Raw genomic sequence first — 21,709 nt, 5'->3', positions numbered from 1 at the left:
ATATATATATATATATATCTGTCTCTCACCAAAGCACAAACAAAAAACATACCTAGTCTCTCTCTCTCTCTCTCTCTCTCTCTCTCTCCTCTCTCTCTCTCTCTCTCTCTCTCTCTCTCTCTCTCTCTCTCTCTCTCTCTCTCCTCTCCTCTCTCTCTCTCTCTCCTCTTTGTATTTTTCTATTTGACTAAAGGCGCGCAAGGAAGGAAAAGTGCGTTTTGCAACTCTCTCCGCGCGCCTTAAGTACAACTGAGAGAGAGTCATAACCATACTATAGCGCGCGGAGAGAGCTGGAGCCAATATTTGGTTGGCTATGCGCGCCGTTAGTAACGTGTACAGAGAGGGTAGGGAAAGAGACAATGTATATATATCTGTGTTTGTGTCTGTGTGTATGTGTGTCTGTGTCTCTGTCTATGGAAGTATGGGTATTGAGGTGTGTGTGTTGAACAACAGTCTGGGTTTTTTCTTTGTTTAGACACACACACACACACACACACACAATTTGTACCAACTGTTGGAAATACAGAGAGAAGAGTGAGAGATCACCCTTTTGTGGTGGGTTTGCAGGAACTCCAAGGGAGGTGTCTCCTCCATTGCTTTTTTGTGTGTCAAACTGACTCTGTCTCTCTCCCTCCCTCTCTCTCTTCTCTCTCTGAGAGTAAGGAGTCCCTCTCTCTATCTCTCTCTCAATGTGTGTTCTCTCCCTCTCTCTATCTCTCTCTCACAATCTGATCTCTCTTTCTCTCTCTCTGTCTCTCTAAGAACTCTCTCTCTCTCTCTCTCTCTCTCTCTCTCTCTCTCCCTCTCTCTCTCTCTCTCTCTATCTCTCACTCTCTTCCTCTTCTCTGGCTCTCTCTCTCTCTCTCTCTCTCTCTCTCTCTCTCTCTCTCTCCTCTCTCTCTCTCTCTCTCTCTCTCTCTATTGTTTTCTCTCTTTCTCTCTCTCAAATCACACTATAACAGATACACACGGCGGCGCCCCCACGTGTCACTATAAATTAGAGTATATTTGCATGCTGTCACACGTGTGGTCATTATTGAGACCGTATACTCTTGTACGTCATATAAGAGGTCAAGAGAGAGAAAAACCACACCTCGTGAAAGAGAGTGAGTGAAAGAGAGAGAGAGAGAGAGAGAGAGAGAGAGAGAGAGAGAGAGAGAGTGCAAGAGCCGTCGTCTGCGTCTCCGATAGCAAGCCGACCCATCGACATAACGAAGGTCTGCCTCTCCCTCTTGCCTTTGCCTCTATCTCTCTATCTCTGTTTCTGTCACATAGTACAAGCACAGTCTTAGCAAACAACCACACAAACAGTCTCACACACACACACACAACACATACAGACACACACATACACACCCACCACAACACACACTCACAAACACACACACACAGACACATCTTTAAAATATATCACAACACACCCACACACACACACACACTCACAAACACACAGACACCACATCTTAAAATACAAACACACACACACACAACACAACACACACACACACACAAATACACACAACACACAAGACACACACACACTCACACATACTCTCTCTCTCTCTCTCTCTCTCTCTCTCTCTCTCTCTCTCTCTCTATACCAAAGGCGCGCGTAGAGAGGCATACCCATAGTGCATGTCTCTATGCGCGCCATTTAGTACTGTGCATTGACCAGAGAGAGAGAGTATGTGTGTATTATTTTACCCTATACTAACGGCGCGCGGAGGTGTTTGTTGAGGTAAAAACGTGCTCGCGCGCGCGCGTTAAGCGCTATTAGTAATGCGCACTCTCTCTCCTCTCTCTCTCTTATTTAAATATGCTAAGCTATAGAAAGAAGAGAGAGAGAGAGAGAGAGAGAGAGAGAGAGAGAGAGAGGAAGAGAGAGAGAGGGATCATAGAAAGAGAGAAGGGGATTGAGACTCTTCTTTTGGTGTACAGTGAGATGGCTAGAACAAAAAGCCACTGCAAGGAAGGCAGGCAAGGGACCAGGATTAGCATCTAAAGCAAGTAGCAGAACATGCCACCCCAAGCAAACGACTGTAAACCCCCATAAAATTCTGAAAGGGCCAATGGATGAAGAAGCTGCAAACCTGCATGGGACTTTTCAGAGAAATCAGGAGAAAGGCACAGAAATGTGTAGATTTATGCATACCAAAGCTGCCCTTCCAGAGGATGGTGAGGTCCATATGTGATGAAGCTACCTGGGGCACAAAAGGTGGAAGGTGGTGGCATTAATGGCTCTACAGGAAGCAGCAGAGGACTTCCTACTGGAGTACTTCAGTGACATGACCTTGTTGCAGCCCATGCCCACAGGGTTTTATAATGGACAAAGATAGTGAGACACGGAAAAGAATAAGGTGGTGTATGACAAAATACTGGTCCCAATGTCTGCAAGGATAAGAAAATGAGGGAAATTTTTTTATTCCCCCCGGAGCTAGTGCCACAACTCACAGTTGTAGATGTCACACATGATGTGAATACAAGGGCAAGGGCAGAGACTATTGCTAGCCCAAACAGAGGACATGGGGAAGCAGAGCTTAAGAAGAAAAGCAAAAGTAGCAGTGGAGTCCAGAGGCAAACAGAGTGCAATGTGACCCTGTCTATAGAGGCAAAGCAATCAAGAAACTCTACTTTCAATGAAGAATGGTTTGCTTGCAGAGATACCATTTGTAGATGGAGCCAGAAAGCTAGGCTCTAGAAAAAGTGGACATTAATTTATTGCAGAATCCAGATGCTCAGATTTCAGAACAATTATCTATGCTTGTCTTAAGTAAGTGTTACTATCTTGCTAGCTTTGAAAATCAGATAATAGGTTTGTAACTCAGGTAGAGTCTCTGAGCCTGATCAAAGTCAATCCCACTAAACACTCCACATAGAGGTGTTTCTCCTTGATCCACAAATGTCAGTAATTATTAGACAAAAGAACGTCCATCTGGTGACTTTGAGATTTGTAGATGGAGCCAGAAAGCTAGCTCTAGAAAAAGTGGACATTAATTTATTGCAGAATCCAGATGCTCAGATTTCAGACACAATTATCTATGCTTGTCTTAAGTAAGTGTTACTATCTTGCTAGCTTTGAAAACTCAGATAATAGGTTTGATAACTCAGGTAGAGTCTCTGCAGCCTGATCAAAAGTCAACTCCCACTACACACTCACATAGAGGTGTTTCTCCTTGATCCACAAATGTCAGTAATTATTAGACAAAAGAACAGTCCATCTGGGACCTTTGAGAGTTGGTTTCTCCACTGTGCTATGCTGGAAGTTACTGTGATCATCTTTCCATATGAGAACAACAATCACTGGAGTCTCATATGCCTTGATGTTGACCAACCAGCAGTGTGGGTGTTCAATTCAATAAAAGGAACCCACCCTGAAATTAGGCTGTAAGTGTTTTGTATCAGAAAGTGTTTCTTATAGATATCCATGTAAATTTGAAGCCTCATGCTAACATCTTGACATTGCTTTGTGCAGTTGTATAAAGAGGTTGTTGCTTGCCTATGGCAAGCTATGTGGAAGGTATGAACTATACAAGGCCCCAATCAAAGAAGTACCTGTCCCAAATCAAACCGATGGGAATTCTTGCGGCTGGAGATGTCTTCTCCATGCAGAATATGTCTTGCAAAGCTACTTTGCATTAAAACCTTTCATGACTAAGGTACCCATTTGGCAATGCATTTAGTTAGTTTTGGTTTAGTCTATAAAAGAATTCTCACCATGTGGTCTTTCAATTTTGCAGAGTGCTTTAAAAAACTACACATATGATTATTTGCAAAGATACCAGGTAAGTTTAATACAACACCTGCTTACTATGTCTAGCCCTAGAGAGCTTGAAGATAGCGGCTTGGATGAGCGCACTATTGATCTTACAAAACATGACATGCCACCACGACAAACCCCTACATCCGATACAGTGGAATCACAACGGGCCGAGGGGGTCATATCAGCAGAAGATGAAAGAGCCAAGGATGAGGAAAGGTCAAATGAGCATATGGAAGGTGCTAAGGTACAACCGGAGGAGACAATGAAAGAGCCAAGTCAGCCAGTGGAGGAGCCAAAAGAGCCTATGGCTGAAACCCAAGATGAGGAAAGCAGGCCTATAGATGAGCAAAAGGATATGGATGAGGAAAGCAGGCCTAGGGATGAGCAAAATGATATGGATCAGGCAAGGATGTATGAGGCAAGCCGATCAACCGAGGGAGACGAAAAGACCTTGGAAGAAACCTTGAATGAGGCAGAAAGAGCCATGGGGGAGACCCCTGATGAAGATGTGAATGATGACTATGAAGATAAAGCGGAGGAGAGCAACAATGACATGAACACTACAGAGACCCAGTATGGACCCTTGCTACCTGTAGATACGGTTGTTCCGGTAATGTCTATTCAAGTATGGCAAAATATGTTCAACTTCTAACTACTTATATGTACTTGTCAACTTTTACAAAGGTTGATTATCTTGGACGTCAATGGATTGCTGCTGATGCGGGTGCCTCTCGGTGACAGAGGACCCTTTGAGGATTTGCAAACGTTTCGGATGGGAACTTGTCGAGTTGTGGTTCGTCCAGGAACCAAGGAATTTATTCAGTTTCTTCTTCCGCGCTTCAGAGTTGCCATATGGTCTTCAATGCAAAGGCAAAACTTGTCGCCACTAGTTGCAATAGTTTGCAGTGTATGCCAAGCTCACACGTCAGATTTTGCCTTTTTGTATGATCAAAGAAAATGCGTTACCATTGAGGGCCACTACCACCCTAAAAAACCAGGCTTACCTCTTTTGTACAAACCGTTTAGCCAAATCGATGTACCCTTTGATGCAACTAATACACTACTAATTGATGATACTCCTGAAAAGGGAGAACTAAATCCGCCAGGAACAACTATCTCACCACCTTCTTTCGAGGGGCATTCCTTCGATTTTTACCTTGAAGACATTCTGATTCCATACTTACAAAAATTGTATCTCAGTCCATTGTTCACAGACGAGTTTGTACTTTCTAATGAATTAAGATGATTCTTCTATCATGTCTTTGTCTTGTCTAACATATAATATATATATATATATATATATATATATATATAGAGAGAGAGAGAGAGAGAGAGAGAGAGAGAGATTTGACGTGGTAAAGAAATGTATTTCAAGCACACTTTTTCACAGGGCACAATTGAAAAATGAGATCAATAAACTTCATGTCTTGAAAGTCATTTGTATACACTTGGGTTCACAAGAATATCTGTTACATTGACACTACTTCAACCCGACCATCCAACTCTTTGCACAAAATATCTTTTTCCCTTCGCCGCATCACCTTACGGCCAGCTAGGAAAAAGGAAAAATCTGATAGGTCCTTGTCTCTTCAATGATGTCATTTCGCAAATGCTGAAGACTGCATAGCTCCCTTATTGTAACCACCAATAGTAGGCCATGCTCTTTATCAATCACTTCCACATCCACAGTAGGATTATCTTCCAAACCTGCAGAAACCTGGTCCATAGGAATGTACTTATCGTTTAGCATTTGTGATCGCATATACCAAAATGAGAGTAACAGTGATTGGCTTGCAATCATGTACTTGACAACTAGAGTATCAAGCGCGACCTCGCACCGTAAACCAATCTCTTCCTTTGCATACCATCCTTTGTCAAGAAGTTTGTCACAGGATGGCTGCTGAAATGACTTGCACATGAACATAGTTTTTGTAACTCGGATGTTGTAGCTATGAAACAACTCTATGAAGAGTGCAACAGGACAAAAGTTTGCAATTCTAACCAGTTTGGTAGGAATAGAGCTACGTAGAGACCTTTGTATATCCTTGTAGAGCTTACTTCACATTGCCTCCACCATTGTTTCCTCGGGAACTGGCCAGTCCACAGTGTTCCAATCGGTTGGTAGAGGCACTTTCACCAACATGCCATTCTTATTCCCTGAGCTGAGTTGGTAAAAGTGGTCATAAAAAAAGATTCCCTCATCAGCCAGTCTTTTGCTGCTCCTCTCTGAGTACTGTAGAGAACCAATGTGGGCATGAACAACATGGAAGAGGCCTATTATGCACTCCACAGGTTCCCATGCTCAAAAAAGATAACATCTGCAATATATATAAAAGAGAAACTAAGAGTATCAATAAGTACAAATGACAAATCTAATAATTGAGCTGTGAGAATGGCGACATTACTCATAACAAGCGGGAGAAACATTGCAAAATATATAAGAAAGTTATAATGAGAGTATCAGTAAGTTCACATGTCAAGAGTACTTACAATTGCAACGTGGTTGATGTATATCTGATACATTTCCACCATTTTCTATCACCTCTGGATGGGTAAACACATGCTGAACAAGAACTTCCTTTACAGATCTTTTGCCGATTTCAACTTTGAAATCCAACACCCTGGCCTTCCATGCTGAGCGGTAAACGTTGATACCACTAGACCTCTTGGGTCTTCTTGGTTGCATGGACCCATGAACCTTTGTTTATCCTTTGTCCAACCCATTGGTTCTCTGCACTTATTGAAGCTGGTATTGTAATTGAGGATATGCTACTACTTGGCCTTCTAGGCAAAGTGCAGTTGTTGGTTGTTGGTGTGAGAGACAGTAAACACCTGGAGGCTCTTGGGCGAGAAGACGTGGACGCCATAGCTCTCAGAGAAAAGCTTTAGTGGAGGGAGATTCACTTTGAAAGCATTCTAATGGAGGGAAAGTGTTTTAGAATTCCAATATCTTGTGCGGGCTTAATGGTCACCCTCCAGTACGTTAATGACCATAAGAGAATATGAGAAGTGGGACCACATGCAAGCACCTAAAAGCTCGGTAAAAGGAAGGAAATTACTATGCTACAATCCTAGTTTCGTGAAAGTTTTATGCTATTTTCCTATTTTTTGAGTCTTTCCACGTACTTTCCTACGTAACGTAGCCTTCATGCTCATTGGACGCGCTCTATTTTTCTCTCTCTTCATATGGCCCTCCAAATGACCTCTGAAATTTCCTAATGCATAACCTTTGTTTTGGATTCATTTACAATCAGCCCACTATGCAAGCAAAAGTTCTCAAGGACAACCATAAGCTTTTGTGCATCTTCTAAAGTGTGTGCTAGAAGCACTACATCATCCGCATACAACAAAAGCATGATTACCGCATTGCAAATAGTGACCTCTTCAATGCCTTGTTCTTGCATAAAGTCAAGTACCATTTGTTTCCAATTGATCGATGCATAGACCAAAGAGAGTTGGTGACAATGGACATCCTTGTTTAACCCCAATAGTGCTTACAAAAATTTCTGAAGTTTCTCTTCCCATGCGCAATTGACAAATCACCTTCTCATAGATTCGAGAAACCGCAAGCATAAACTCACTTGGCACTTGGAGTTCTTCCATCCTTCTCCACAAATTGTTACGTGGAATCATATCAAAGGCTTTCTTAAAGTCCACAAAACAACAATACAATCGCTTGCCTTTCAACCGACTTTCCTCCATGAGAACACGAAGAGTGACAAGATGATCAATGGTGCTATGGCATCGACGAAAACCCGCTTGTCCCTTTGCACGCTTGTCATTCTCTTTAGCCCAATCACTCAATTTCATCTCCATTATGCACCCAAATAACTTTGCCATAAGAGACCCAATCATTATAGTCCGGTAGTTGCTTACATTCTTTACATCCCCTCCTTTATGCAAAGGCTTAACCCAATTAGTACTCCAATCATAAGGCATACCATGTTGAAGTGCAAGGTTGAACATATCACACATCCACTCATGGGTAAAATCTCCCGTCCATTTGATCATCTCCGGCTTGATACCTTGAAGATCTCCCGCTTTGCGAGTGGCCAACTTTTCAAGCCCACCGCATACATCCTCAATAGTAAAAAAAGACGGCATACATGGGAGTGAACCATAAAATGGCATTTTTTCAGTATTTTCTTGCTCATATAATTGCCTACAATGTGTGTACATATCCACTAGACTCAAGTTACCAAAATTCTCAACCCGCTTGCCTCTCAAGTTTCTCCAAAATCTTCCACATGCATGTGCCTTTTCTTGGACTTGAAATTCTTGTTGCTTTACTTCCCATCTTATTCTCTTCTTTTGAATCAATGCCTTGTATGTATGAAAATGACTTTGATAGTTGTCTTTGTCCATAGTTGCATCAAGCTTTATCAAGGACTTTCGAGCATCTTGACATTCTTTATCAAACCACCTTTTGCGTGATCTATCTTTGTTGATACCATGGAGATGCTTTATGGCAAAGCATTCTTCCGCACAAGAACAAATAGCTTTCTTGAAAGCTTCCCATTTAGTTTCCAATGGTGCATCACATTGAAGCTTTGTCATCCATAATTTTTGCTCAACCATTTCAATGTACATTGGTGCCCGTTTGAAATCCATACATAGTGATAACTTCTCTTTCCTTTGGCTGATATTATCATGCTTAGTTGCTTCTCCACATGAAAGGTCAATACATAAGGTGCGATGGTCGGATTCCGGGGTCCATTGACCAAACATAAAACTCTTTATGCGATACATGATGGCTTCAGAGAGTAGCATATAGTCAATCACACTATCCCCATTATGTCTTCTACATGTAAATCCATTGGTTCCACTCCACAAAGATACACCATTGGCAATGAGCATACCCGTGCTATTACACATGTGTAAAAGTAACTTTCCATAGTGATCCGGCTCTTTCTCATCCATTGAAGTACGATCATACAAGTGAACTTCCTCCAACTCCCTTGAAATGTATGGCATATCAAATTGTTGAGTATCATGTTGCAATGTTTTTGTGCGAGCATTCATATCCCCAAATACAATAACATCACCTTCACCTTTGAGAGAGAGAGAGAGAGAGAGAGAGAGAGAGAGAGAGAGAGAGAGAGAGAGAGAGAGAGAGAGTGTACCCTTAACAGGACTTGGAGAGAGAGAGAAAGAAATGAAATGAAAGGATATATTAACGTTTTCAACAGGGGATATATATATATATATATATATAGAGAGAGAGAGAGAGAGAGAGAGAGAGACAGAGAGAGAGAGAGAGTCCTAATCGGAACTTAGAGAGAGAGAGAGAGAGAGAGAGAGAGAAATGAAATGAAATGATATATTGTCCTCTTCAATAGGCGCGCGCGAGAGAGAGAGAGAGAGAGAGAGAGAGAGAGAGAGAGAGAGAGAGAGAGAGAGAGAGAGAGAGAGAGAGAGAGAAAATGAAATGAAAGGATATATTAACATCTTCAATAGGCGCAAGAGAGAGAGAGAGAGAGAGAGAGAGAGAGAGAGAGAGAGAGAGAGAGAGAGAGAGAGAGAGAGAGAGAGAGAGAGAAATGAAATGTTATATTAACGTCTTCAAAAGGCCATAGTGACCTATGAAACCAGAAAGTTACAAGGTGGTAGATCTGATACAAAGTCAGAGTAACAAAGAGAGAGGAGGTGTGAGAGGTGGGAGGCGACAACACTAACAGCGGCAGCCATGGTGAACCCCCCTCGTCAAGCCTAGGATTGTGAAGAAGTGTGTAAAGAAGTTCAAGCGCGCCCAGAGTGATCGCAAGATCTATGTCAAGCCAAGCTGGCGTAGACCAAAGGGTATTGATTCACATGTCAGGAGGAAATTCAAAGGGTGCATTTTGATGCCTAACATTGGGTATGGCTCAAATAAGAAGACAAGGCATGTGCTACCCAATGGTTTCACGAAGTTTTTGCTGGACCTTCTTATGATGCACAACTGGAAGTTTTGTGCTGAGATTGCTCACAATGTTTCCACTTTGAAGCGGAAATCAATTGTGGAGCGAGCCACTCAGCTCAACATTGCAGTTACCAATGGTTCTGCCAGGCTTCGTAGTCAGGAGGATGAGTAGGTGTTGCCCGGTCCTAATGATCACAGCATTTAAGGATGAGATAATTTAAGAAATTTTAGAATTGTAATTTTGTGTTTGTGATAGCCATGCTCTGTTGTATTGGTTTTGGAATATTCAATATCAATGATCATGTTCTCGAAAGAGAGAGAGAGAGAGAGAGAGAGAGAGAGAGAGAGAGAGAGAGAGAGATGAAAATGAAATGAAATGTTATATTAACGTCTTCAAAAGCCCAAAGTGACCTATGAGACCATAGCGTTACAATGTGGTGGATCCGATACAAAGTCAAAGTAACAAAATGAGAGAGAGAGAGAGAGAGAGAGAGAGAGAGAGAGAGATCCCATAGTTATTTCAATTGTGCTTAATTGGTAATTTTCTCTTACAGATCTCGTGCTCTTTCATCAAAACATGGAGGAGTGCTTAGAAGGCATCACTCGCTCGAATGCAAGGGAAGTTACTCAATTTGTTAATGGCTACTTAGGTTCGGATCGATACACACGCACCATACTCAAGAGTAACATCAATGGAAGCAGTCTTCTATATATTTATGTGCCTTCATGGGAAGCTTTGGGAGTGGACATACCCGGACACTGAGTTGCATTGTATAGTTGGGCACAAGAGAAATTGTCGACCTCGAAGATTTCCTTATCGCAGGAGAAGCATGGCCATGATAATGACAAGGTGTCTACTTCAATATTAAATTTGCAGGATGAACAGACTCTTATCCAAAGCAAGCCACCAACCAAGCAACAAGTGCCTCTCTCTCAGCCACCCCCATCAATTTTGATCCCAAAGAATGCTCAAGAGAAGTCCTTTCTTAGAAAGAATTATAGTTGGGAACACAGCAGATATAACAAAAATTTAGAGAATATCCGAAAATGGGCTGAGAATGGTCTGGGTATATTCACTATAGAAAAATTCATAAATGCTGACCTAAGTAAAGATAAGAAGATGAGAGAACAGATCGAAGACTTTATACGGCGCAAAAGGAAGCCATTGATATCTTTTGGAGGCATTGGGGACAAAGATGGTGAGTACATGTCAGAGAAAGTGATCTTTCAAAAGCTAAATTAGCACAGACGCTATTTGCGATTAAAAGCTATGTCATTCTCTAGTGAAAAGAGCAGGGGGTATCGTTCTCTAATCATTGATTTGGAGGACAAAGAGAATCAAACTCAAGATAGCTTAGATAGTATGGAAGCACCAAGAAGCCTTGTGGATAATCAAAAGGGATACCAACGGAGTGTGAGCTCTCCTAAAAGTGTCGCAACCATGGATGATGAGTGTTATGTTCCTGCAGGATCTCAAGAGATGGTCTCCATCATGGGCTCATCTCAAATCCTCTCACATGAGAATATCAGTTGTAGATATGGCTTGTTTCCTCAAGGTGTGCAACAACAGTATGTCTTTATTCCTTTCTTAGATGGAGATACCAAGGAGATTGCCATTGGTACAATCTTTTCAAAGTCTTGCGATGGAAATACCTATGCAAAGTGGAAGGTGGAAATAGAATCTATCAACCAAGATGCACATGGATGTTATATCCCTGGAAGCGTTATGCAGGTGTCATGTTTGCATGTTGTAAGTATCTCTTTTGAATGTGATATCCAATGTACAATTGTTTCAAAAAATGAGAGCTTTAAACTGACAAAAAATGCCTTGTGTTTAGGGACAAGTCATAGAAGTTCCTATTGTGTATTTAAAAATGCTTGAAAGTAAATCCTCCTTGGAATTACTTGTAAGTCTCACCTTTTCTTTGGATTTGAATTTCAATTAAGTTCTCTTTTTTGGGACTATTAATAAGGTAGTTTCAGCCTTCCAAGGAGGACAACCCTTCCTTCTCTTCACAACAACGCTCAAGTGTGCACTCAACCACCGGCGAAGGTGCGAAGGAGTGCTATGAAGCACCAATAGAGGTACTCGGTTCTTCTCAGTTTTATTTTAATTTTGTTACAAAGACCTAAGTTCCTAAAGACCACATTTTTACATTTCAAGGCTAGTAACACTCCAAACGGGTCATCCACATACATGCAATCGAGCAGCATATCTCTTGAGTATAAGTTGGGACATCCACAAAAAACTAAGGAGGTCAATGTATAGCCTTTATTTTGTTTAGACTTTGATTTAATTTAGCAATCTTGTTCCCTCTACAATTTCTTTTTTCCACTCCCCTAGGTTACAGTGCTACCTATCAATGGATCTTTCACAAAATTCCAATTACCATCCTCTTGTGGCAAGAATGATTCTTGGCATGACAACGTTATTGATCAGGTTTGCTTAGTAGAGTTGTAAGGTTTTGTACATTGAGATTTTGTAGCAAATTTTAAAGTATTCAAGAAATTGTTTGGAATATTTATCTACTTTGTATATTTGTGTTTATAGAATTTTGGGAATGACTCTCCTCTAACTGCAAATTTACCTATTGATGACTTGGATCATTCAAACGAAGAAGTTAGAGAGGTAAATTGTGATCTTTTCCACAAAATTAATCACATGCGATTCCTCAAATTGGCTATGTTTAATGATGTTGGTGTGTAGTCAACATGGAAGATGTTTGATATGGTGGAAACAAGTGAAGACCATGGCATATCAATCATCAAGAATTTTGTAAGGACTTCTTTGTATTATTGATTACGTCATGGGTTGAGACCTACCTTTTTGCTTATAGATGATAGTTAATATAGGTGTTTAACCATGCATTGGTAGACCTTGATGACAAAGGTGATATGGAGATATCTGGAGGGGTAAACTTCTTTGGTTCTTCCTCTTATTGAGCTAAATCTTGTGACTTGCATGTTAATATCAATTTTATTTTAGAATGATGATGCTACACCACCCATTAACATATCAAAAAAGAATCCAAAGGTCATGTGCTTAAATGAGATCGTGGTAAGTGTCTTAAACTCAAAGTGTGAAGATTTTTTAAAATCTATTATGGTGTTTGAATGATACCGATATATTTGCTTATAGTGTGGAAACAAAGATAAAGAAAATATACCCTCAAAGAAAAAGGTTAGAGATTGGTGATTTGATGTCATTAAAGGACGTCTCCCTTGAAAGCGATCAAGAAAATCTTGTTTTTGCAGGCTTTGAAGGATCTCACAAACAAGAAATCATCTAGCAATGCCGCCGTCATTTCAAGGGTCTGCTCATTGTCAACTCTTTGGTAGAGACTTTAAATCTCTATTTTGTAATGATTTTGAGATGGAATGGTCTTTGTAGCGTGAAGCAAGAGAAAATGGAAAAGCTAAAAGAGTTTCCAAAGTTCCTGCTAGATACAAAGAGAACACCTCTACCCTGGTACAAGCCCTTTTCTTGGTATACTGATCTAATCAAGCATTTTGAGGGTTGTGAATTTTTTTATTTATTGCAGGTTTGCAACTCAAAAAAGAGGAATTTGAATCCTTCTCATAACAACGTCACATTATCGCCTCATGTATTGCTACTAACATCTTTAGTCTTGTAAATGAGCACGTTGCATTGCAAATTCAATAGATTTTTTATGAAGGTCCTTACATGAGTGTGACATACCTTTTGCAGAATAAGGCACTTAAGAAGACAACAAAAGAAGCGATAGCTTTGAAACTGATGGGAGAGCACAACATAGACCTCATGTATAAGCGACTAGCTGACTTTTTAAAAGAGCTGCAACGGACTACGCCGAAGGAATCATTTGATTTCAAGAAAGAATGCCAAGATTCAGAGGCATTGGATGTTTTAGTGTCTTGGGCCATTGGGCAAAACAAGATTAAGCTCAAAGACACTAATGCTAAAGATACGGGTCAGGATGAAGTTGAACTTGTTTAAATCAAGTTCACTATAGAACCTTGGTTATATATGTTGTCTTTATTTTGACAAAATTTTTGGCCAGTTTGGCATGTAATGCGCAAGCGCATATCCGAATTATAAAGCTATAAAAGATTTTGTGGGACAAGTTATAATCGATATTATTTCAAAGCATTATTGCTTTTGTTGCGGTCTTGAATGTTTTGATGTATGCTAATTGATTGGCCACTATTAGCATTTTTCATACTATAGAACTATCCATAAAAGATGTTTGATTTGAGGTTATCTCCATAATTTCGATACTGTTATGCGTACAAGATAGATAAATTTATAGCTATGAAACTACATTAGTTAGAGGTGTTGAATGTTTCTAACATGTACACTTTTTAAGTGTGAATAATATCGCTACAAAAAGATTATATGTGAGAATAAGATCCTTTTGTCATTGTGAAGTGAAAAAGATTTACCCTATTCAATTTTTTTCAATGACGGTGACAATTAATGTCTCTCTTTTGCATAGATAATCAGGGCAAGGTTCCAATGTATTAATTTTTTCCACTAGTTTTCTACCTATCCAATGTATTAATTAGCTTGTAAAAAATTACAACTTAAGAATGAAAATTTTTCGATGTCAAAAGTGGAAATAATTTACACTCAAGATTGATAATTCTCTCGGTTAAGAGTGGAAATATTTATCATTACAAGATGTATGAGTGAAAAATATTTTCATCAGAACTATAAAATGTAGAATGAAATTTTTTGAGGTGCTAATTTTTACCTGCTTTGCAATACAATCTTTAAGAGCTTCGATTGTAAAAAATTCACACCATGAACGTGCAAGGTCTTGAGTGCAAATTATTTTCATATTGTGTTTTGGTTTTTACATTTCATAGAATCAACAAATATTATACGTTAGTAATTTTTTCTCATATGAATAGCAGAATGATAACAATAATTATGAGCTCGATTATTGTTCATGTCAGTATTTTATTTTGCAAGAGATTTATTCCCACTAATTTGAGAATAAGAAAAATTGATGCATGGTTTAAAAAATAACCATTGAAAAAAAAATGAGAAAAATAATTCACACTTCTTAGATTTTTAACACATTAGGGTGAAAAAAAAAGGGTGGAAAAAGGATCTTTTTATCAAAGTGAGAATGTCTAAAACTTGTAGTGTATGTTTTGGGGGCCTCTAATCTCCCTCGCCTGTTTATGATGAAAAAGGAAAACCTCAAAAATTGAGAGGTTTCGCGGCGCAAGTCGCTTGTCGAGCAGGTCTCCCTCCTCATTTACCTGCAAGCTTCGGTTTCATGCTCAAAACCTGCTCGTTCAAAAAATGGTCAACCAGCTACTGCAGCAGGTTTACTTTTTGCATTGAAGAGCCTTGCAATGCAATGCGCTACATGCGCTGCTGTTGCTTGGTGGGCCGGTAAATAGCCCCCATAAAAGAAATTCGGACACAAATTATGGCATATATTTTAATGTAAGTCAAGCATTAATTGAGGCATACGCAATATTGAAGCTCAGCTGGCTGCTGGATTACTTTGAGTATGATTTGATCAATGGTATCTAAGTACGACGAAGGCATAACCTGCCAATGAGGCGACTCCGGCCTTGCTCTAAGAGATTGCCACATACACTATAAAATATGTGTTTGCAGACCTCCCTTAATTCAGCTAAATCTTTTGTTCTCCATCACTCCACTGCACCCAACTGATGCTGATCTATTTTTCCCTTGTAAATCAAGTGTTGGGAACTCTGCATTCAACCAAGGGGAAGCTCTAATTCTCTCTGTACTATATTGTGAGCTGTTTTTTCTGTGTATATTATGAAGTGTAGGGCACTCTGCATCTCCCGGCCTGTATGTACTCACACACACATACTGAAGTTTTAATGAATACGGCCGGCACCCTGCATTCAACTGAGAGGAAGCTCTCACATGACCCCAGATTGGTTTTATGATTCATATCTCTCGGCAAGGCTTTCTTGCTCCTAGTTTTGTCTCATTTCATGCCCATTTGATGCATGATCTGTAGCTCCCTTGCCCCATTGTAGCTCCCTTGCTTGAGCTTCCTCTCCCCTTGCTATAATTCAACTTCGCATTCTAAGCTTTTATTGTCGACATCCAAACACATGGAGGAAGATGATTCATTCGAAGAACTACGTGCTGAAATTGCCAGCTGGGGATATGTGCTAAATACAAGGATAGCGGAACTGCTGAAGAAGGTCTCTGGAATAGACAGTCTCCGTGGGAACACGGTATTGCATCGGGTAGCACGTATTGGCGATGCAGGTGTGGTGGAACTGCTGATAAAGTCAGGACATGCAGCTGACATTCTTGCACAAAACGAGATTGGACGCACCCCTTTACATTTGGCTGTCCTTAATGGGCACGAAGCTGTTTTAAAGAAACTCTTTCAACATGAAGGTGCAACTTCTGCCCTTATGCTTCAAGACAATCACGGGGATACACCCTTGCATCATGCTGCCCTATCTGGAAATAGAAACATCATTAGACAACTGCTGTCCGGTGCAGTCAACCCCCAAGATTGCGTCTCTGCCAGGAATAAGCTGGACCTCAGGACTCCCTTGCACTATGCTGCAGGCATGCATGACCCTACTAATGCTTTGTTCTAATTTTTTGAAGTTTGCAATTTATCATGGCAGATAAGATATAATTTGATTTCTTTGTTTGTAAAGGCACACAGTCTAATCCCTAGTTCCTCATACATCCTAAGTGTAAACCGACCGGACAGAAATCACAAGTGGTGACCCGTAACTGACAAACACAACACCAACACAAATCCGATTTATGCACACACAGAACACACACACATAACTTGGTGAGACCACCAAGTAGCAGTAGAGAATTGGCCCCAATTGGCGTCCCTTGCGGTATTTCTTTACTTCTTCAAACTCACGCTCAAGGCATTGAGTACAAAAGTGTTGTGACATGATGCACAATTGGCACACTGGCCATTAGTTTACACTGAAGAAATTTTAAGCATCGAGCAAGATCCATACATAGGCATCTCCTGTGACTATTATGTTGTCATGTGTGCTAATTGAACAGTGGTGAAATCTTGATAGGATTGCCATTCTTAGCTGATCTACCTGAGGCGTTGTCGTCGCGTTGAATGTTCTAAGGGTCAGATCCCTACTGATTTAGACATACTAGTTCAATGTAGGTGTCTAGCTAAAGCCTGAGGACCTCCAATTTTATGATAATGAAGCACAAAACGATACTCTGATAGCTTATAGAATACTCAGTTGAAGGTGCTTGGACATATAAGAAGTCTCTTTTGAAAGCCCCTTTTGATCTTAGACCATAGGTTATTCAAACTTTGTAGCTTTCTTGGGCAACGACAGATGGGATACATCGGAACCTCTACATTTGATTGCTCTACATTTGTGTTGTCCCAAGAGGGAGAAGTTTTCAGATTATTTTCAAGAAATCTGATATTCCTTCCCTGTCAACTTTGATGATGCCTCCTACAGGTTCAAGGAATCCTAAAACGGTGGCACTGTTGCTGGAATATGTCATGACGGATCCTAAAACGGTGCACTGTTGCTGGAATATGTCCCAACCGTCCGTGGAGCCGGTGTTCGGAGTGCACCGTGCGTCGATGGAGTCACGCACAAGTGCAAGCACGAGGAACTTGGTGTCGCACTTGCTGCCATGACACCGTCGATTAAAGCTTTGAGAGAGAGACTTTGAGAGAGAGAGAGAGAGAGAGAGAGAGAGAGAGAGTGTCTCGATGGGCTATAGGAAACAGCAAGACGAAGGGGCTCTGAGAATTCTTCAAGCGGACGACGACGTTCTCTGGTTGAACGAGAGAGAGAGAGAGAGATGTAAAGCGCACATATGGCCGTTCGTTCGGCCATTCGTTCTCAAAAAAGTGCTACAAACGGATACGAACTTTTCGTCATTTCACGCACATGCATCCGTTCGTGCATCCGTTCGGTCAAAAAAACCACCTGTTTCGTCCGGCCACGTCTTGAGCGCACATGCGTACGTCCGTTCACGTCCATTTGTTGTTGGACAATCATGCGAACCAACAAACCACACATTGCCAACATCATAAAGATAGCATTTTCCAACAAAAAACGCCTAATAACATTGCACCGAATGCATGGAAAAACGCATGACCAAACAAAATTTCAATGTCCGAGAACCACGTCATAAACAAGAGACTGACACTACTAAAATAAGCTGTTCTGAGTACATCAAAATGGTTCATTGCCTCTGATACAGAAGCCCGCGGTATTGTTGCTCATTGACAGCCATAAATGAAAATGCTAGATAACCATAACAAAAACCCTGTAGCAATACATAAATAGAGGTGCTGCTCTTTGCAGCCATAAAGCAAACCACATGACAAAAACTACAACCATGTAGAACATGACTCAATCCTTAGACTCCGAATCATCATCAAGCCCTGTAAAACACAACTTCATGAAATTAATAATAAGCTTTATGGATACATAATTAAAACTTTAATTGAAACAAAATATATGATCACTTCGAAATAGGCTCTCTAACAAACCTGACTCCACTTGTTGGTAGTAGTGGACGAATCAAGTTTAGTAGCATAAGAAAGGATTTGCGAGACATGCGATATGCAAAACAATAGAGATCTTGATTTGCAAGGCGAGCCGTAGACCAAAGCACACTGTGCACACTGCGAAAGAATGTTTGTTGACGAGGAAAACACCACCATACTCTTGGTGCAAAACGCCATGCCACTGACTCAAGCGCACCCGCCATCCCACAACACAACCATGCATAAGTAAACATAAGTATGAAGAAGTTGTTATCTTCCAAATTCTCCAAGCCTTGACCATGTGATGTATCAGCAAGGCCTAGTGTATTGTCACTCAATAATGTCATCATCCCAAAGAGAGAGAGAGAGAGAGAGAGGGGGCGCCTGACCACAAAGGCTTGAATGCCTTTCGCAGGAATAAACGGCAGGGGGGCAGGGGCGTGGGGTCGTCAGCTACAACCGGCTTTTTTTCCAGCTTGCCAACCGGACCTGGATCCACCTCGGCTGGGACGTGGCTACCACCTGGACTGAGAGTCCAATTTCTAGGGAAAGCCGTTGGGGAGAGAATGACAAGACTGTCAACGATATTGTCGACGAATCGCTCAGGACCCCTCTACATTGGGTGTGACGCCCTCGTTCGGGGCGTCGCTGAAACGGGGCCGCGTCGGCTCACCTGCGATGCAAACGGGACCTGCAGGCAAGCGAACGCACATACAAGAACACAACTTGAAAACTGAACGCAAGAGGGACACGAGAATGAGGGACGCGAACGAATGATCAATATCATAAGAAAGTGCCGAATACAAGGGACGCGAGCAATCACTGGAAAACGGGGCTGGAAAGTTGGGGGAAGTGGCACATACTTCCCTTATATACTCCCCCGGGTTGAGAGAGCTTGACGCCCACGTCAAGCCGGGGTTTTGAGGCGTGCCGATACAAAATTTGTTGCCGAGGTTGAGGGGTGGATATTTACAAAGATGAGAGTTTGTTGTTGTTCCAAAATGTCTAGCTACCTAGGGTGTTGCTATTTACAAGGGGAGTGAGGACTATTCTATGTGGTGTCATGTTGATCGATGTCCTCCTCTTCAGTGGGTATGTTGTAGAATCGGAGCACAAGGGGTCGTCCGAGACGGAGCATGATTTCTTCAGGTACCCAAGTGCATTCCGTCATGGGTCGGTTGCGCCACTTGACATAGAATAGTTGTCCCCGGCGCCCAAAGCGCGACTTTAGGATGGCCTCCGGCTCATTGGGCGGGCCATCCTTTACATATTCGGGGACATTCCGACCATAGGTGCTATCCGGTGCAAACCTCTTGAGGAGACTTACATGGAAAGCGTTGTGGATGTTGATTTGTGGGGGTAGCTCCAGCTTGTAGGTGATGTCGTTGTAGCTTTTGAGCACCTTGTATGGCCCGTAGAATCGGTGGTTGAACTTCGGGGAGAGGCCTTGAGGGAGGTTGATATTTTGGGAGCTTACCAGTACCAAGTCACCTTCTTGGAACAGCTCGGCCGGTCTTCTCTTTTGGTTGGCATATTTGGCTATGCGTACCTTGCTTTGCTCAAGACTCTTCTTTGTGCTTTGCATGCGTGTTTGCCATTGCTACAAAAACTCTTCACATTCCAGATCCTGGGCATGCACGTCGCCGGTTGCCAGTGCAAGAGGGGTGATGACTTCTTTACCTGTGGAGAGCTCGAAGGGGGTGTAGCCAGTGCTGCTATGGATGGAGTTGTTGTAGTGGAATTCCATGATGTCCATGTATTCGGACCAGTCCTTTTGATCTGCTTTGACGTAGTTGCGGATGTAGTCTTCAATGCCTTGGTTGACTCTTTCTGTTTGGCCATCGGTTTCTGGGTGGTAGGCGGAGGAGAAGCGGAGCTGGGTTCCTAGCAGTTTGAAGAGCTCGCGCCAGAGGTCGCTGAGGAAGCGGGTGTCGCGATCAGAAACTATGGCTAATGGGAGGCCGTGGTATTTGAATACTTTGGCGAAGAAGTGTTTGGCGACTTGATAGGCTGTGACGGGAGGCTTGGCCGGTATGAAGTGAGCCTGCTTGGTGAAGTAGTCGACGACCACGATGATGGTGGTGTGGCCGTGGGAGGGGGGGAGGTCAACGATGAAGTCCATACTTACCATGTCCCAAGGCCGGGAGGGTGTTGGCATTGGGTGGAGGAGGCCAGCAGGCTTGACTCTTTGAGCTTTGACCAGTTGGCAGGTTGGGCAGGTACGCACGTAGTCGATTACGTCGTCCTTCATTTTTGGCCACATGTAGTGTTGATGAAGTTTGTCATAAGACCTCTTCTGGCCCCCATGTCCAGCTAGCTTGCAGTCACGAGCTTCCCACATGAGGTCTTTCTTTAACTCTGGGTCATTGGGGATGTAGATTTTTCCATGTGCGTAGAAGAGGTTATCTTTGACTTCAAAAAGACCCACTGCCGCTCTCCCAGAGATGTGGTCGTTGAGCATGCGGAGGACAGCAGGATCAGCTTTTTGGGCGTCGAGGATCCGTTGGCGTAAAGTGCTGGTTGCTGTGGAGATAACCGTGAGGGTGGGCATGCGGCTGAGAGCATCTGGCATGACATTTGTAGTACCTGGTTTGTGTATGATGTCGATGTCGTATTCTGCAAGAGTATCTTGCCATCTCGCTTGCTTGGGGGTGAGTTTGGGTTGTGTCTGGAAATACTTGAGTGAGATATTGTCCGTGTATACCTTGGTGTGTTTGTCTTAGACATAGTGTCGCCACTTTCGGAGGCAGTGGACGACAGCGAGCATTTCCTTCTCATGGGTGGTCCATCTGGTCTCCACATCTGTGAACTTGTGGGACTCGTAGGCGATGGGTTGATGTTCTTGCATGAGGACACCGCCAATGGCACCATCGGAGGCGTCGGTGTGAACTTCAAAGGGTTTGGTGAAATCGGGGAGTCGGAGGACAGGAGTACTGCACATGGCTATCTTCAGGTTCTCAAATGCTTCTTCTTCTTTAGAGGTCCACTGAAAAGGTTTGTGGCCTTTGGTTATCTCTGTCAGTGGCGCCGCAATCTTGCTGAAGTCGCGGATGAAGCGGCGGGTGTATTGACAGAAACCCACGAACTCTCGGACCTCTTTGATGGATGTCGGTGGGGCCCACTTGATGACAGCGTCCACTTTCTTGGGATCCACCATAATGCCTTCGGACGTGACAATGAAACCAAGGAACTCGATCTTCTGGACCGCGAACTCACACTTCTCCAGCTTGGCATAAAGTTGTTGTTCCCGGAGGCACTGGAGTACTGCCGCGACATGCTTCTGGTGCTCTTCTAAGGTTTTGTTGTAAATGAGCAGATCATCGATGTAAGTGATGAGGTAGTCGTCAATCATGTCGCGGAAACTGTCATGGATGATTCTGCAGAAAGTACCCGGACCGCCGGTGAGACCGAATCCCAGGACCATCCATTCCCAGGAGCCGTAGCGGGTGCGGAAGGCAGTCTTCGGGATGTCTTTAGAGGCGATGCGGACTTGGTGGTAGCCCGATCGGAGGTCGATGCGAGTAAAGTATTGGGCACCCTGTAGTCTGT

At 42.4% G+C, this 21,709-nt stretch overlaps 1 protein-coding gene and 1 pseudogene across 1 annotated transcript; both read left to right on the top strand.

Annotated features, from left to right (window-relative positions):
* Positions 1 to 9,459: 9,459 nt before the first annotated feature.
* Positions 9,460 to 9,831, top strand: LOC147456874 (large ribosomal subunit protein eL32z pseudogene; annotated as a pseudogene).
* A 5,465-nt stretch (positions 9,832 to 15,296) lies between these two features.
* Positions 15,297 to 16,853, top strand: LOC147456873 (ankyrin repeat-containing protein ITN1-like). The gene has a single exon (XM_086511982.1). The coding sequence runs from the start codon at positions 15,750 to 15,752 to the stop codon at positions 16,251 to 16,253; it is 504 nt and encodes a 167-aa protein (XP_086368108.1). The 5' UTR covers positions 15,297 to 15,749; the 3' UTR covers positions 16,254 to 16,853.
* The last annotated feature ends 4,856 nt before the right edge of the window (positions 16,854 to 21,709 follow it).

This window comes from Adiantum capillus-veneris, chromosome 5 (genome assembly GCF_014529385.1).
Source record: "Adiantum capillus-veneris isolate H3 chromosome 5, ASM1452938v2, whole genome shotgun sequence".
NCBI lineage: Eukaryota > Viridiplantae > Streptophyta > Polypodiopsida > Polypodiales > Pteridaceae > Adiantum > Adiantum capillus-veneris.
The sequence above is the reverse complement of the archived record's forward strand: the minus strand, read 5'-3'. Positions and strand labels throughout refer to the sequence as shown.